Raw genomic sequence first — 15,658 nt, forward strand, 5'->3', positions numbered from 1 at the left:
TCCCCCAGGAGGAAGTGCATTTCACACGCATGTATGCAAATGTTTGCATACTCACACACAGGTCACACAGGCAAACACACACTCACATGCGCACAAACAGGTGCAAACGCAGCTCAGTGGCTCCTTTTTCACAAATTCAGGCTCGGAGGGCCTCCCGCAGGGGTAGCCTCCAGCATCTCGAAGGCACAGAGAGGGCTTTGTGCACGCCAAGGGCGGGACAGGCATCCAAGCACAGCGCCCCCCCTCCCATGTCCCGCGTGCAGAGCCTGGTGGCCAGGCCCCATACACCCCCCTGGAAGTGGCCAGACCTGGGCTGTGCCCAGCAGCCCACCCAGGCCCCCAGCCACTACTGAAGCACACCAGCGCGCGTGTCTGCCCAAGTTTATTTTGGAAAGCAAAGAATCGAACAAAGGCTCAGAAAATAAATACCTGCAGAGAGAAAGTCAGCTCAGAAGGCGAGGCAGCTGAAGGGATCAGCGGGAAGGGGACGCGGGACGGTGGGGGCGGGCCCTCCCCTCACCCCCGCCCGGGGGCCACCCCGAGGGGCAAGGAGCGCCGGGCCCTGCGCTGGGTGGGCAGCTCGCACAGGGTGTCCTGGCACAGGCAGCTGTCAACGTGCGTGTAGGTGTAGCGGAGCGCGCCCCCGTCCGGGCACCGCAGCGTCACCTCCCGCTGGCTGGTGCGCTGCTCCCTGCAGCACGAGCACTTGTGGTCCAGGCCCTGAGCCTCGGCCGAGTACCTGGGGGAGGCAGGGTCAGGGTCCGCCGCCCGCTGGGGCGGGCACAGCCTCCCCCACCCGGCCCCCACCAGGCCCCGGCGCCCAGGACTCACATGGCAAAGGTCCCACAGGACCCAGAGCAGTCGTTCATGGAGACCAACGCGGTACAGCCATTGTGTGAAATCTCCCTCACGACGGGGATGGCAGCGCAGGGGACGCTGGTCTCATTGCGAGGGACGCCTGGGGAGAGAGGCAGAGGCTGGGAGGGGGTCTCCGCCTTCTGTGGCCCTCCTGCCCCCCTCACGACCTCCTCCTGCCTTCCCAACCGCCACCCACTCCAGGGCCCTCAAGCAAGCTGGGTCATCATGGGCTCCTGGAAGGGATTCAGGCTTCCTGGGCACCCCAGGTGATGTCCTCAAAGTCAGTGTCCAGCCAGGAGTGGCACAGAGGGGACGGGGCTCCCGGGGCACCATCCCCTTCCACCCCCTCCCCTCAAGGAGCCCAGAGGGAGCCCCCGCCAGGCCTGGGCCGCAGGGCCCACCCGCCCGAGGCCCACACTCACATTTCCTGCAGCAGCCATTGGGCATGAGCGTGATGGAGCCCTAGGGGGCAGGAGAGACAGTTGGGACCCCAGACCCCCCCGTAGTGACAGTGCCCCCTGCCAAGAGGGTGGAAGGGGCAGTTCCTGCAGAAGGGCCCAGAGCGGAGCCTGCAGCTGTTGCCACATCCTGCAATGGAGCCCAGCCTCCCAGGGACATCAGGGCCCCACTCCAGGAGTGACGGGCCTGCTCACCTGGACGCAGGTGCTGGGGTCAAAGTCGGGGCAGGTGATGTTGGAGATGGATGAGATGAGCTGGTTGTGTATCTTCACGCAGCTGAAGAAGGTACAGTTGTTCAGGGGGTCACTCTTCATGTCTCTGGGCTGCGGGTTGGGGTCGGGGGAGTTCTGTGTGAGGCCTGGTGGGAGCCCTCCAGGCTGCTCCCTGACCACCTTGCCAAGTGCAGCCCATAGGCCCAGAGCTGCAGAGCCAGTGACATAGGAGGGGCCCAGGGACCCGCGGCCCACAGTCCCCAGATGGTCCATGTCCCACAGCGGTGGCCTGACTTGGAGAAGCCACCCAGAGGGCCCAAAACCCCACGACAGGTGTCCTGACGGGAGGCAGGACGTTCTCGGCCCTGCGGGCAGGGGCGGGGGCGCACCTTCAGGACCAGGCTCTGCTGGCCAGGCCGGGTGATGATGCAGTGGGTCTGCTGGCACTTCTTGCAACACTCCCCGGGAGCGTCCACCAGCTCAAAGCCCTGCATGACACCGGGGGGTTGGCATGGGAAGAGGAAGGGCCGCTGGGGGTGAGGTGGGCGGGCCCAGCGCGCCGGGGCGTGGCGTGAGGTGGGCGGGCCCAGCGCGCCGGGGCGTGGCGTGAGGTGGGCGGGCCCAGTGCGCCGGGGCGTGGCGTGAGGTGGGCGGGCCCAGTGCGCCGGGGCGTGGCGTGAGGTAGGCGGGCCCAGCGCGCCCGGGCGGGGCTGCTCACCGGGCTGCACGTGGTGTTGCAGGGCACGTGGGTGCAGGCGATGACATTGAGCTGCGTGGCGTTGTCCCTGCGGTCCGTGCAGACGCAGTTCTGGCACTTGGATGAATAGACTGGAGAGCCGGGCTTTGGGCACAGGGAGGGCCGGTGAGGTGGGCCCACGCGGCGCCTCCCCTCCTCCAGGACACCGCCAAGCATCTGGCGAGCCTGACCATGAGCCTGCCCAGGACCCTGCCCCCAAAGCCCCTCTGCGCCCCCACACCGCTCCCCACGGCCAGCAGGGCTCACCTGGTACTCGGCGTGCTCCAGCACACACACGCCCTTGGGCACTTGGGAGAAAGAACCAGAACAAGGGTCAGACTGTTCTGCCGGACCCCGGGGCGGATGCACAGCCAGTGGACAGCGTGGGGGCATGGGGCTGGGTGCTTCCATCAGGCAGACCCTGAGCCCCCAGGCAGGGGCCCCTTCAGCTGTCCTCTGCCCCCCACACCCAGCTGGAGCCCTGCCCACCCTAGGCCTCGCTCCCACCTGGCCCGGCCCACCTACCACACGAGTACAGGGGGCAGCACCTCCCGGGCACAATCTCGCTCTTCACCTGGAAGCCCAGTGAGCACAGCGGGGGCTTCTCCCTGCACAGGCTAGCATTGCACTCTGCAGGCAGTGGGGACACGCCGGTGAGCTTGCAGACACTGCCCCAGGCAGGGCAGGCCCTGGGCCTGGGCCCCCTCAACCCCCGCCTGCCCAGCGCCCACGCCCCGCAGACACGCCTGAGGCCCCAGCCTCCCGGACCACGCAAGAGCCCGGCCACCGCGCGCCCTGCCGGTGGGGGCCTTACTGCAGGAGGTGACATTGCAGCAGGTGTTGGCAGGGTCCACCTCCGTGAACGGGTAGGTGCCATCCTCCTCGCACTCCAGCCGGGGCTCCAGCCGGCACATCTTGGGCTTGCAGATGATGCCGCTCCCACCTTCCAGGCAGATGCAGTCCTTGCAGTCGAACTCGAAGTGTTCCCCGTACTGCAGGGGATGGGGAGCAGGCCCCGGTCAGCGCAAGACAGCACTGTGCCGCGTGGCCCACGGAGCGGCCAGCGGGAAACCCCGAGCCCTCCCCACCTCCACGTGCCCGGGGCAGGCTCTGGGGAGCACACTCACACCACAGCTGGGACCTGCTCTGTGGGCCCACAGGCCTGGCGCGTGGTGGAGGCACCAGGTGTGTCTGCGGGGCTCACGCAGAGCAGAGCTAAAGAACCAGCCACATGCCAGAGACACGCATGCCACAGGGCAGACAGGCCGCAGGTGTAGCCAGAGCATCCGGGGCTAGTGGGCGGATGGGCGGGGCGGGCAGGCAGGCGCACAGAGGGGCGGGTGGATGGGCCCCGCACTGGCTCAACCTTCCAGGACTTCAGGGACTCATTACTCCGCCTCCGAGGGTCCCAGGTTTTCATCCACCCCATCCCGCCCCCCAAAATGCAGGGCTCATGGGAGGGCCTGGCCCCGGCGCCGAGGGGGTGCCCTACCTCTCTGGGCACGTTGTCGGGCCCCACGCAGCCTAGGAGAGAGAGGAGATAGGCCCTGTGAGCTCGGGCCCCTGCCACAGGCGCTGGGCTCAGCCCCGGGAAGGGGAGGGCAGAGGCTACGCGGTGGGCAGCCTACCGCACAGGTCCACGCAGACGTCAAAGCCAGGTGCGTAGCTGGTGGTGCCTTCGGGGCAGAAGCAGCCTTCCACCAGGCGTGTGCTGTTCAGCTGGGAGGGGCTAGAGGAGGGCATCAGGAGACGGGTGTGGGGATGGGTGGGACCACCAGGCCCAGACAGGGCTGCCCAGAGCAGCACAGAGGGCCAGCCGGCCATCCCAGCACCTCCACTGTGACTGACCTGGACTTACAGCTGGGCTCCTCCGTGGGGCCACAGGCCCGGTACTCACGGTGGGCAGGGCATGTCACCGCTGGGGAAGGGCAGCGTCAGAGGGAGGGGCCTGGGCCCCCACCCCACCCCCACTGACCCCCGCCCAGCCCCTTCATAGGACCCCGTCCCACACCGGCCAAGCATGGCCTCAGCCCCTCATGCTGTCCCGAGCCAGGAGGCGGGGGTCCAGCCCCACAGGGGTTAGCACAGTCAGTCTTCAGGCGGCCTGGCCCCCCACCCAGCCACGATTCCCGCTGAGCCTGGGGCGGGGCAGGAGGGTACTCACGGCAGGCCCCGCCAGTGTGGTTCCGCCAGTCCACGCAGATGCCCTCCTGGGCACACAGGGCCGCGTAGGTCTGCAGGCTGGCACACTCCAGGTTCGAGGTGGGCACGTAGCAGCTGTCGAACAGGCAGGCTTCATAGTAGTGCTGGGGGGGCGCCACGGCGTGGCACTGGGCAAACAAGCTGTGGAGGAGGGACGCAGGTCACGAGCTGACTGGTGCCCCCAGCCTCTCACGTCGCCCTGCCCAGCACCTCCATCTGGGCTGCACCCCCTGGGGGCCCAGCTCAGCCTGTACCACCAGACCGATGCCCGTGTGCTAAGAGTGGGAACAGAGCATCAGGACTGGCCTCAGGGGTACAGGCTGGCCTCAGGGACTCGGGCTGGCCTCGAGGGCTCGAGCTGGCCTCGGGGGCACCGGCCTCGGGGGCTCGGGCTGGACTTGGGGGCTCAGGCTGGCCTCGGGGGCATGGGCTGGCCTCAGGGGCTCGGGGTGGCCTCGGGGGCCTGGGCTGGCCTCGGGGGCAGGGGCTGGCCTGAGGCCATGGCCGCCAGCACTGAGGCCAGAGGAAGAGCACTGTGCTCGGCCCCTAGAGAGGGAAGGCCTGTGTCTAAGTGGTCACCAGGTGCCAAGGTCCCCCAGCAAGGCCAGCAGGGGCCGTCCTGGCCTCCACGCACACGCCTCTGGGGGTGAGGGGCTCGCTCCCACTGATAGCAGCTTTGGCCCCCTCTCTAAGCCCAGATTCCCCTCCCCAACATCAGCTATGGATGCTAACTCTATCCTGGGTCAACCGGCCTACCCCAGCCTTCAAGCTCAGCAGACGCTGCACCATCTCAGGAGGCAGGAGAGACGGGATGGGGGGAGTCACAAAGGGCCCTGGATACCCTACAGGAGCCCAAGTCCTGGCCCCGCTGTGACTGCCATCTGCCTTCCCAGCCCCAGGCCCAGCGCCAGTGGCCTTTCCACGCAGACCAGGTTGGGGTGCGGCTTCCAGGGCGGATCACCTGTCCTTGATGAGCTCACAGAGCGGAGACGCACAGCCCTTCGTGGGGAAGCTGCTGGTGCCCGCCGAAGGCGAGGTGGTCGGGCGCCTGGTGGTGAAGCCGGTGTGGGGACAGCGTGGCTTGGAGGGGTCGTTCACCACCCAAGAGTCGGCCGCGACCTCGCAGTTGTCAATGCTCTCCCCGCTGGGCAGCACACAGTCATCCAAGGTGCTGTTGGTGCACGTGCCTGTGCGGGTGGGGAGGCCACGTGAACACACGCCAGGCCCGGCCGTCCAGCAGCGCAAGCCCCCGGGACCCCCGCTCCAGCCCGGGTCCCTGGAGGGCACCTGGCCGGGCCTAAGGGCACAGACGTGGCTCTGACTGGCCTCCCACAGGGGCCAGACCCAGACGCGGCCGGGGGCCCGTGGGGGCCTGAGCAGTGTGCAGAGCCACCCCTGGGGAGCAGCTCCCGCAGCCAGCCTCTGCCAGGCCGTCCTCCCCCAGGGGCTCACCACACTGGCCCTTCGTGTTGTTGCCGAACAGGCGGTAGGGCAGCCGGATGGAGAAGGAGAGGCCGTTGTAGGACACAAGGGCGCCCAGCTCGGGGATGTCAACCATGTAGTTGATGCCCGACTCGTACACCCGCAGCCCGAACTTGGTGTAGGGCAGCGCCACGGCCTGCCTATTGACCTGCACCTGCGGCAGGAACCCCAGGGCGGGGGGTCAGGGGGCGGGGTGAGCTGTGGGGGCCACCCCTCCCCCTCCCCGCTTCCTTCCCATCACACTGGGCCAGATCCTTGTCCTGACTAATCCCAGGAGCCAGGTGGCAGGGGCACCGTCCTCACGGTCCCCCTGGGAGGCCTGGGGACCCCGAAAGCGGATAGGACTCCCTACGTGGTGTGTAGACAGCCCCTGTCCTCAGGGAGGGGGCGCCTGCCGCAGAGACCTGTGTCCAGGGTGAGTGGTTAGGGGTGTGAGCAGCGGAGGTCAGGGGGCCCCTGAAGGCCTCCAGAGGGCCCGTGAGATGTGTCCTCAGAGCACCTCTCCAAGCCTGGCTCTGGGTTGGGGGCAGCCCAGCCTCCCGCTGCGTGAGGACGCCCGCCCTGCCAGCGCACCTGCACCGCGATGGGCATCATTTGCACGGTCTTGATCAGAACCTCCTGGGTCTCGTGGCGCACGATGAGCGTGCGGGGGCAGGACACCTTGTCGTTGACGTCGCAGTGGTAGTTGTCGACATAGATCCCGAAGTTGTCCACCCGGGGGCTGATCTCCTCCACCAGTACGTACGTGCAGTTGCCCTGGTAGCTGTAGTAGAGCCCGTCGAAGGTGACGTAGTGTGGGTCCCCCCAGCCCGTGCAGTAGCCTGCGGAGGAAGTGGGGTGAGCCTGCGCCGCACCCCCAGCTGGGGGCAGGACGGGGACAGGACATGCTCAAGGCTCGGGTGGGAAGGGCAAGCAGAAACTGCGGAAGGCCCTGCAGTCTGGTTCCCGGGGCACTCAGGGCATCTGGGCCCGAGAGGGCACGCGCCCCTCGGCCCACAGCGGCCCAGCTTCGGTCCCGACGCCTCCTCTGCGCCCCGCTCTCGGCGGTGGCCACCCTCCACCAGGCCAGCCCCGGCCTTTCCTGGACCCTGGCCGAGAGGAGGAGCCAGCAGGAGGCAGGAGAAACGGCTCCCGACGGGGGCCTGACTCTCCGCAGGCACCCAGCCACCAAAGCCAGCACGACAGCCTGGGGTCTGCAGCACCCCCCAGGGAGCAGGCGGGGGTCCCCGCGCTTCGGGCTTACAGTCGCACTCCCAGTGCCAGCAGCACTTGTCGGGGTCCTCGACGCGCACGGGCGCGAGGCCGTTGGTGCAGGTGGGCATGGGCGGGGGCTCGCACTTGACCTTCACGAGCTCCACGGTGTTGTTGTACTTGCACGTGGCCCTGGTGCAGTTGCACATCCACCAGCTCTCGTTCTCCTGCGGGGGCGGGAAGGACACGGGGTCGGCGCCACCGGCCTGGCCCACACGGGAGGGCTGGGCCGTGCTGGCGAGGCCCTGCCCAGGAGGCTGAAAGCCAAGGGCGACCCTGTCCAGGAGGGCAGCCAGCCAGGGGGAGAAGGCGGGACGGCCCCCGCACACCCTGCGCCCAGCAGGCTGCCAGAAGCCTTGGCCTGACTGGGCTGGTGTGGGGCAGAGGCAGGGTACGACCTACGGGAAGGCAGCATGTGGGGGTTTAGATGCCAGAGGGGACAAAAGCCGCTGCAGACACAGACCTGCCTGGGAGGATCCAAGTCCGGGCACCCGGGGACCCCGGGGGGTGGGGTGCTGGATGTGCGGGGTTCGTGGGTGGTAGGTGTGGATGGGCTGGGTGTTGGGGAGGGTGTGGACGGGCACGACCAGTTGAAGAACTCAAGCGTGCATTCCAGCGAGCAGTTCACGTAGTAGCACGTGTCTCCATGCGTGCCGTTGTACACCAGCTCGCCTGCAACGGGAGAGACCAGTGCTGACGCCACCCCGAGCACTCAGGCTAGCTCCCCCAGAGGCCACGAGAAAGAAGCCCACAGCTCCCACTGCCCCGATCTGTGGCTGCAGCACGTGGGGCCGGCCATGGAGACATCCACCCAGGCCTAGCACCCAGCTTCCCAAGAAAGCTCTCAGTGCACACCTTTGAGTGACCCCCAAGCACCGGGAACCCAGAGCACCACGAGCCTGAGCTGCTGAATCAGAACGAAGAGCTTGCGTACCTGGGGCGTAGTAGGTCTCATTCAAGAAGCAGCATAGAACTATGGGGGAGGGGGTGACCCCACTGGTGCTCATGGTAATGTGGGGGGAGGTTCCTGGGGTCACAGTGGAGGTGGACACACTGGAGGTCCAGGTGCTGGTGGACTCTGGCGCGGTCGACGGGCGTCCTGCTGACGTGGGGCTGGAGGCGGGGCTTGTGCTGGGTAATGGCGGCCCCGTCGTGGATCCAGGGGTGGGGGTGGTCTTCGAGGAGGTGGGACCCGGGGTCGGCGAGCCTGTAAGAATGGAGGGTGCGGTAAGGGCTGAGGGGGTCCACTCAGCGCACAGGCGGCATGGCAGCAAACACACACAGGCAGCGCCCTGGAGGCACAGCACGTGGTGTGGAGGCCTCCCATCCACGTCCCAGCTCCAGGCCTTGGGGCTGGACGGGGCGTCAGGCCCATGGGCCTCGGGGTGTGTAACGGGGTGGCTACCATGGGACACGGGTCCACCCGGAGGGGCTGGCCACTGGCCCCTGAAGCCCCAGTGGGGAAGCACCAGTGGAAGTGGGGGGACAGAGGAGGGTCTCCCAGGGTGCCCGGCCAGCAGCCTCGACTCCCCACGAGGCCCCAGGTCCTTTGGTGGCTCCCACAGCGGGGCTTTGCCCACAGAACCCATCATATAGCTGTAGGCTGAGGATGTGGGCCACGGGCAGCCATGCCCAAGGAAAGACATCCCGTGGGAGCAGGCACAGGCTGAGGGTCAGCACCTCTGTGAACACTTGGCCATAGGTCTTGGTGGGACGGCCAGTGAGCCCTTCTAAAACCTTCCTGGGAACTGCATTCCCTGGGAAGAGTGGAGGTACCTGTCTGAACTCCCAGGAGCTGTGATGCACCCCTGATGAGAGGAAGAACCATGAGTACAAACCACAGTGGTGTCCAAGTACCTGGAAGGGTGGTGCCTCCCACTGGAGTGACCGTCGGCATTGTCAGCGTTGGGGTCAGTGGTGTGCTAGAGGGCTCCACAGCTGTGCTGGTGGTGGTAGATGGCCAGCCTGGCGTCACTGTGCCAGTGGGTGTTGGAGCTGGGGTCTCTGTGGTGGTGGTAGTGATGGGAGTTGGGATCTCTGTGGTTGTGGGTGTTGGGGTTGGGGTCCCTGTGGTTGTGGTTGTGGTAGGGGTTGTGGTCACTATGGTGGTGGGTGTTGCGGTTGGAGTCTCTGTTGTAGTGGTGGTAGATGGTGGGCTTGGGGTCACAGTGGTTGTGGGAGTTGGGGTTGCGGTCCCTGTGGTTGTGGTGGGGGTGGGGGTGGTGGTCTCTGTGGTTGTAGGTGTTGGGGTTGGGGTCCCAGTGGTTGTGGTACTGGTGGGGGTGGTGGTCTCTGTGGTGGTGGGTGTTGGGGTTGGGGTCCCTGTGGTTGTAGGTGTTGAGGTAGGGGTCCCAGTGGTTGTGGTACTGGTGGGGGTGGTGGTCTCTGTGGTGGTGGGTCCTGGGGTTGGGGTCCCTGTGGTTGTGGTACTGGTGGGGGTGGTGGTCCCTGTGGTTGTGGATGTTGGGGTTGGGGTCCCTGTGGTTGTGGGTGTTGGGGTTGGGGTCCCTGTGGTTGTGGTAGTGGTTGGGGTGGTGGTCTCTGTGGTCGTGGGTGTTGGGGTTGGAGTCTCTGTTGCAGTGGTGGCAGATGACGGGCTTGGGGTCACTGTGGTTGTTGGTGTGGTGGTTGTTGTCTCTCTTGAGGTGGTGCTAGAGGTTGGCATCGGAGTCCCAGTTGAAGCCATAGGGGTTGTTGTAGCTGGGGTCTCTGTAGTGGTAGGACTTGGAATCTCTGTTGAATGGGTGGTAGATGATGAACGGATAGTGGTCGTCGACGGTGTGGAGACACAGTTACGTGGAACAAAACAGCAGTAGACGTCGATCTCGTAGTTGAGGCAGGCAGGTGGGGTGGCTCCCCCTGGCTTCTGGTCCTGGTTTTTGCACACAAGCCCAACAGAGGTGTCACACACCACAGTTTGTTCAAGCTCTTGCAGAGGAGTGTTGGGAAACACGGTGGCTCTGCAGGAGATGTTGGCTACCCAGCCCCTCTTGCAGACGTTCTCAAGGGATTCAACATCTCCATCTGCTTCGGTATCGTTCGGGTTACCAGAATCCAGCCAGCCAGTCCATCTGCAGTCCGGCAGACACTGAGTGGTTGTGGGTGTTGGGGTTGCGGTCCCTGTGGTTGTGGTCGTGGTGGTGGTGGTGGTCGTGGTGGTGGTGGTGGTCTCTGTGGTTGTGGGTGTTGGAGTTGGGGTCACTGTGGTTGTTGTGGGGGTTGGGGTAATGGTTGGGGTGGTGGTTGGTGGGGTGGTGGTCGGCAGGGTGGTGGTTTGTGGGCTGGTGGTTGGGGTAGTGGTGGGGATGGTGGTCTCTGTGGTTGTGGGTGTTGGAGTTGGGGTCACTGTGGTTGTTGTGGGGGTTGGGGTAATGGTTGGGGTGGTGGTTGGTGGGGTGGTGGTCAGTGGGGTGGTGGTTGGTGGGGTGGTGGTTTGTGGGCTGGTGGTTGGGGTAGTGGTGGGGGTGGTGGTCTCTGTGGTAGTGGGTGTTGGAGTTGGGGTCACTGTGGTTGTTGTGGGGGTTGGGGTAATGGTTGGGGTGGTGGTTGGTGGGGTGGTGGTCGGCAGGGTGGTGGTTTGTGGGGTAGTGGTTGGGGTAGTGGTGGGGGTGGTGGTCTCTGTGGTAGTGGGTGTTGGAGTTGGGGTCACTGTGGTTGTTGTGGGGGTTGGGGTAATGGTTGGGGTGGTGGTTGGTGGGGTGGTGGTCGGCAGGGTGGTGGTTTGTGGGCTGGTGGTTGGGGTAGTGGTGGGGATGGTGGTCTCTGTGGTTGTGGGTGTTGGAGTTGGGGTCACTGTGGTTGTTGTGGGGGTTGGGGTAATGGTTGGGGTGGTGGTTGGTGGGGTGGTGGTCAGTGGGGTGGTGGTTGGTGGGGTGGTGGTTTGTGGGCTGGTGGTTGGGGTAGTTTTGGGGGTGGTGGTCTCTGTGGTAGTGGGTGTTGGAGTTGGGGTCACTGTGGTTGTTGTGGGGGTTGGGGTAATGGTTGGGGTGGTGGTTGGTGGGGTGGTGGTCGGCAGGGTGGTGGTTTGTGGGCTGGTGGTTGGGGTAGTGGTGGGGGTGGTGGTCTCTGTGGTAGTGGGTGTTGGAGTTGGGGTCACTGTGGTTGTTGTGGGGGTTGGGGTAATGGTTGGGGTGGTGGTTGGCAGGGTGGTGGTCAGTGGGGTGGTGGTTGGTGGGGTGGTGGTTTGTGGGCTGGTGGTTGGGGTAGTGGTGGGGGTGGTGGTCTCTGTGGTAGTGGGTGTTGGAGTTGGGGTCACTGTGGTTGTTGTGGGGGTTGGGGTAATGGTTGGGGTGGTGGTTGGCGGGGTGGTGGTCAGTGGGGTGGTGGTTGGTGGGGTGGTGGTTTGTGGGCTGGTGGTTGGGATAGTGGTGGGGGTGGTGGTCTCTGTGGTAGTGGGTGTTGGGGTTGGGGTCCCTGTGGTTGTGGTAGTGGTGGCGGTGGTGGTCTCTGTGGTTGTGGTAGGGGTGGTGGTCTCTGTGGTTGTAGGTGTTGGGGTTGGGGTCCCTGTGGTTGTGGTACTGGTGGGGGTGGTGGTCCCTGTGGTTGTGGATGTTGGGGTTGGGGTCCCTGTGGTTGTGGTACTGGTTGGGGTGGTGGTCTCTGTGGTCGTGGGTGTTGGGGTTGGAGTCTCTGTTGCAGTGGTGGCAGATGACGGGCTTGGGGTCACTGTGGTTGTTGGTGTGGTGGTTGTTGTCTCTCTTGAGGTGGTGCTAGAGGTTGGCATCGGAGTCCCAGTTGAAGCCATAGGGGTTGTTGTAGCTGGGGTCTCTGTAGTGGTAGGACTTGGAATCTCTGTTGAATGGGTGGTAGATGATGAACGGATAGTGGTCGTCGACGGTGTGGAGACACAGTTACGTGGAACAAAACAGCAGTAGACGTCGATCTCGTAGTTGAGGCAGGCAGGTGGGGTGGCTCCCCCTGGCTTCTGGTCCTGGTTTTTGCACACAAGCCCAACAGAGGTGTCACACACCACAGTTTGTTCAAGCTCTTGCAGAGGAGTGTTGGGAAACACGGTGGCTCTGCAGGAGATGTTGGCTACCCAGCCCCTCTTGCAGACGTTCTCAAGGGATTCAACATCTCCATCTGCTTCGGTATCGTTCGGGTTACCAGAATCCAGCCAGCCAGTCCATCTGCAGTCCGGCAGACACTGAGTGATTGTGGGTGTTGGGGTTGCGGTCCCTGTGGTTGTGGTCGTGGTGGTGGTGGTGGTCGTGGTGGTGGTGGTGGTCTCTGTGGTTGTGGGTGTTGGAGTTGGGGTCACTGTGGTTGTTGTGGGGGTTGGGGTAATGGTTGGGGTGGTGGTTGGTGGGGTGGTGGTCAGTGGGGTGGTGGTTGGTGGGGTGGTGGTTTGTGGGCTGGTGGTTGGGGTAGTGGTGGGGATGGTGGTCTCTGTGGTTGTGGGTGTTGGAGTTGGGGTCACTGTGGTTGTTGTGGGGGTTGGGGTAATGGTTGGGGTGGTGGTTGGTGGGGTGGTGGTCAGTGGGGTGGTGGTTGGTGGGGTGGTGGTTTGTGGGCTGGTGGTTGGGGTAGTGGTGGGGGTGGTGGTCTCTGTGGTAGTGGGTGTTGGAGTTGGGGTCACTGTGGTTGTTGTGGGGGTTGGGGTAATGGTTGGGGTGGTGGTTGGTGGGGTGGTGGTCGGCAGGGTGGTGGTTTGTGGGCTGGTGGTTGGGGTAGTGGTGGGGGTGGTGGTCTCTGTGGTAGTGGGTGTTGGAGTTGGGGTCACTGTGGTTGTTGTGGGGGTTGGGGTAATGGTTGGGGTGGTGGTTGGTGGGTGGTGGTCAGTGGGGTGGTCGGCTGGGGTGGTGGTTTGTGGGCTGGTGGTTGGGGTAGTGGTGGGGATGGTGGTCTCTGTGGTTGTGGGTGTTGGAGTTGGGGTCACTGTGGTTGTTGTGGGGGTTGGGGTAATGGTTGGGGTGGTGGTTGGTGGGGTGGTGGTCAGTGGGGTGGTGGTTGGTGGGGTGGTGGTTTGTGGGCTGGTGGTTGGGGTAGTGGTGGGGGTGGTGGTCTCTGTGGTAGTGGGTGTTGGAGTTGGGGTCACTGTGGTTGTTGTGGGGGTTGGGGTAATGGTTGGGGTGGTGGTTGGTGGGGTGGTGGTCGGCAGGGTGGTGGTTTGTGGGCTGGTGGTTGGGGTAGTGGTGGGGGTGGTGGTCTCTGTGGTAGTGGGTGTTGGAGTTGGGGTCACTGTGGTTGTTGTGGGGGTTGGGGTAATGGTTGGGGTGGTGGTTGGCGGGGTGGTGGTCAGTGGGGTGGTGGTTGGTGGGGTGGTGGTTTGTGGGCTGGTGGTTGGGGTAGTGGTGGGGGTGGTGGTCCCTGTGGTTGTGGGTGTTGGGGTTGGGGTCCCTGTGGTTGTGGTAGTGGTTGGGGTGGTGGTCTCTGTGGTCGTGGGTGTTGGGGTTGGAGTCTCTGTTGCAGTGGTGGCAGATGGCGGGCTTGGGGTCACTGTGGTTGTTGGTGTGGTGGTTGTTGTCTCTCTTGAGGTGGTGCTAGAGGTTGGCATCGGAGTCCCAGTTGAAGCTGTAGGGGTTGTTGTAGCTGGGGTCTCTGTAGTGGTAGGACTTGGAATCTCTGTTGAATGGGTGGTAGATGATGAACGGGTAGTGGTCGTCGACGGTGTGGAGACACAGTTACGTGGAACAAAACAGCAATAGACGTTGATCTCGTAGTTGAGGCAGGCAGGTGGGGTGGCTCCCCCTGGCTTCTGGTCCTGGTTTTTGCACACAAGCCCAACAGAGGTGTCACACACCACAGTTTGTTCAAGCTCTTGCAGAGGAGTGTTGGGAAACATGGTGGCTCTGCAGGAGATGTTGGCTACCCAGCCCCTCTTGCAGACATTCTCAAGGGATTCAACGTCTCCATCTGCTTCGGTATTGTTCGGGTTACCATAGTCCAGCCAGCCAGTCCATCTGCAGTCCGGCAGACACTGAGTGGTTGTGGGTGTTGGGGTTGGGGTCCCTGTGGTTGTGGTAGTGGTGGCGGTGGTGGTCTCTGTGGTTGTGGTGGGGGTGGTGGTCTCTGTGGTTGTGGTGGGGGTGGTGGTCTCTGTGGTTGTAGGTGTTGGGGTTGGGGTCCCTGTGGTTGTGGTAGTGGTGGCGGTGGTGGTCTCTGTGGTTGTGGTGGGGGTGGTGGTCTCTGTGGTTGTGGTGGGGGTGGTGGTCTCTGTGGTTGTAGGTGTTGGGGTTGGGGTCCCTGTGGTTGTGGTAGTTGTGGGGGTGGTGGTCTCTGTGGTGGTGGGTCCTGGGGTTGGGGTCCCTGTGGTTGTTGTACTGGTGGGGGTGGTGGTCCCTGTGGTTGTGGGTGTTGGGGTTGGGGTCCCTGTGGTTGTGGTGGTGGTGGGGGTGGTCGTCTCTGTGGTTGTCATAGTGGTGGGGGTGGTGGTCTCTGTGGTAGTGGTGGGGGTGGTGGTCTCTGTGGTGGTGGGTCCTGGGGTTGGGGTCCCTGTGGTTGTTGTACTGGTGGGGGTGGTGGTCTCTGTGGTGGTGGTAATGGTGGGGGTGGTGGTCCCTGTGGTTGTGGGTGTTGGGGTTGGGGTCCCTGTGGTTGTGGTGGTGGTGGGGGTGGTGATCTCTGTGGTTGTCATAGTGGTGGGGGTGGTGGTCTCTGTGGTGGTGGGTCCTGGGGTTGGGGTCTCTGTAGTTGTGGTAGTGGTGGGGGTGGTGGTCTCTGTGGTTGTCGTAGTGGTGGGGGTGGTGGTCTCTGTGGTTGTCGTAGTGGTGGGGGTGGTGGTCTCTGTGGTTGTCGTAGTGGTGGGGGTGGTGGTCTCTGTGGTTGTCGTAGTGGTGGGGGTGGTGGTCTCTGTGGTTGTGGTGGGGGTGGTGGTCTCTATGGTGGTGAGTGTTGGAGTTGGCGTGCCTGTGGTTGTGGTGGTGGTGGGGGAGGTGGTCTCTGTGGTAGTGGTGGGGGTGGTGGTCTCTGTGGTTGTGGTGGGAGTGGTGGTCTCTGTGGAGATGGGTGTTGGGGTTGGAGTCTCTGTTGTGGTGGTAGATGGCGCACTTGGGGTCACTGTGGTGGTGGGTGTTCGGGTTGGGGTCCCTGTGGTTGTGGTGGTGGTGGGGGTGGTGGTCTCTGTGGTTGTCGTAGTGGTGGGGGTGGTGGTCTCTGTGGTTGTGGTGGGGGTGGTGGTCTCTGTGGTGGTGGGTGCTGGGGTTGGGGTGGTAGATGATGAGCCTGGGGTCTCTGTAGTGGTCGTCGACGGTGTGGAGACACAGTTAGGTGGAACAAAACAGCAGTAGACGTTGATCTCGTAGTTGAGGCAGGCAGGTGGGGTGGCTCTCCCTGGCTTCTGGTCCTGGTTTTTGCACACAAGCCCAACAGAGGTGTTGCATACCACAGTTTGTTCAAGCTCTTGGAGGGGAGTGTTGGGAAACATGGCGGCTCTGCAGGAGATGTTGGCTACCCAGCCCCTCTTGCAGATGTTCTCAAGGGATTCAACGTCTCCGCCTGTTTTGGTATAATCTGGTTT

At 64.1% G+C, this 15,658-nt stretch overlaps 1 protein-coding gene across 1 annotated transcript in view; it reads right to left on the bottom strand.

Moving 5' to 3' along the window:
* Nucleotides 1-369: 369 nt before the first annotated feature.
* MUC2 (mucin 2, oligomeric mucus/gel-forming) overlaps nt 370-15,658 on the bottom strand; it is a 29,944-nt gene continuing 14,655 nt past the window's right edge. Inside the window, exons 31-50 of the mRNA XM_070782816.1 lie at nt 9,058-15,484; nt 8,135-8,407; nt 7,664-7,872; nt 7,193-7,367; nt 6,523-6,770; nt 5,920-6,103; nt 5,429-5,654; nt 4,430-4,608; nt 4,114-4,183; nt 3,894-3,994; nt 3,758-3,789; nt 3,080-3,257; nt 2,791-2,895; nt 2,533-2,573; nt 2,248-2,370; nt 1,919-2,017; nt 1,512-1,640; nt 1,281-1,320; nt 832-958; nt 370-739 (exon numbers count right to left, since the gene is read on the bottom strand). Coding sequence (XP_070638917.1) covers nt 517-739; nt 832-958; nt 1,281-1,320; nt 1,512-1,640; nt 1,919-2,017; nt 2,248-2,370; nt 2,533-2,573; nt 2,791-2,895; nt 3,080-3,257; nt 3,758-3,789; nt 3,894-3,994; nt 4,114-4,183; nt 4,430-4,608; nt 5,429-5,654; nt 5,920-6,103; nt 6,523-6,770; nt 7,193-7,367; nt 7,664-7,872; nt 8,135-8,407; nt 9,058-15,484 — 9,189 coding nt within the window. The 3' untranslated portion in view covers nt 370-516. The remainder of the gene's footprint in view (nt 740-831; nt 959-1,280; nt 1,321-1,511; nt 1,641-1,918; nt 2,018-2,247; nt 2,371-2,532; nt 2,574-2,790; nt 2,896-3,079; nt 3,258-3,757; nt 3,790-3,893; nt 3,995-4,113; nt 4,184-4,429; nt 4,609-5,428; nt 5,655-5,919; nt 6,104-6,522; nt 6,771-7,192; nt 7,368-7,663; nt 7,873-8,134; nt 8,408-9,057; nt 15,485-15,658) is intronic.

This window comes from Bos indicus, chromosome 29 (assembly GCF_029378745.1).
Source record: "Bos indicus isolate NIAB-ARS_2022 breed Sahiwal x Tharparkar chromosome 29, NIAB-ARS_B.indTharparkar_mat_pri_1.0, whole genome shotgun sequence".
Classification (NCBI taxonomy): domain Eukaryota; kingdom Metazoa; phylum Chordata; class Mammalia; order Artiodactyla; family Bovidae; genus Bos; species Bos indicus.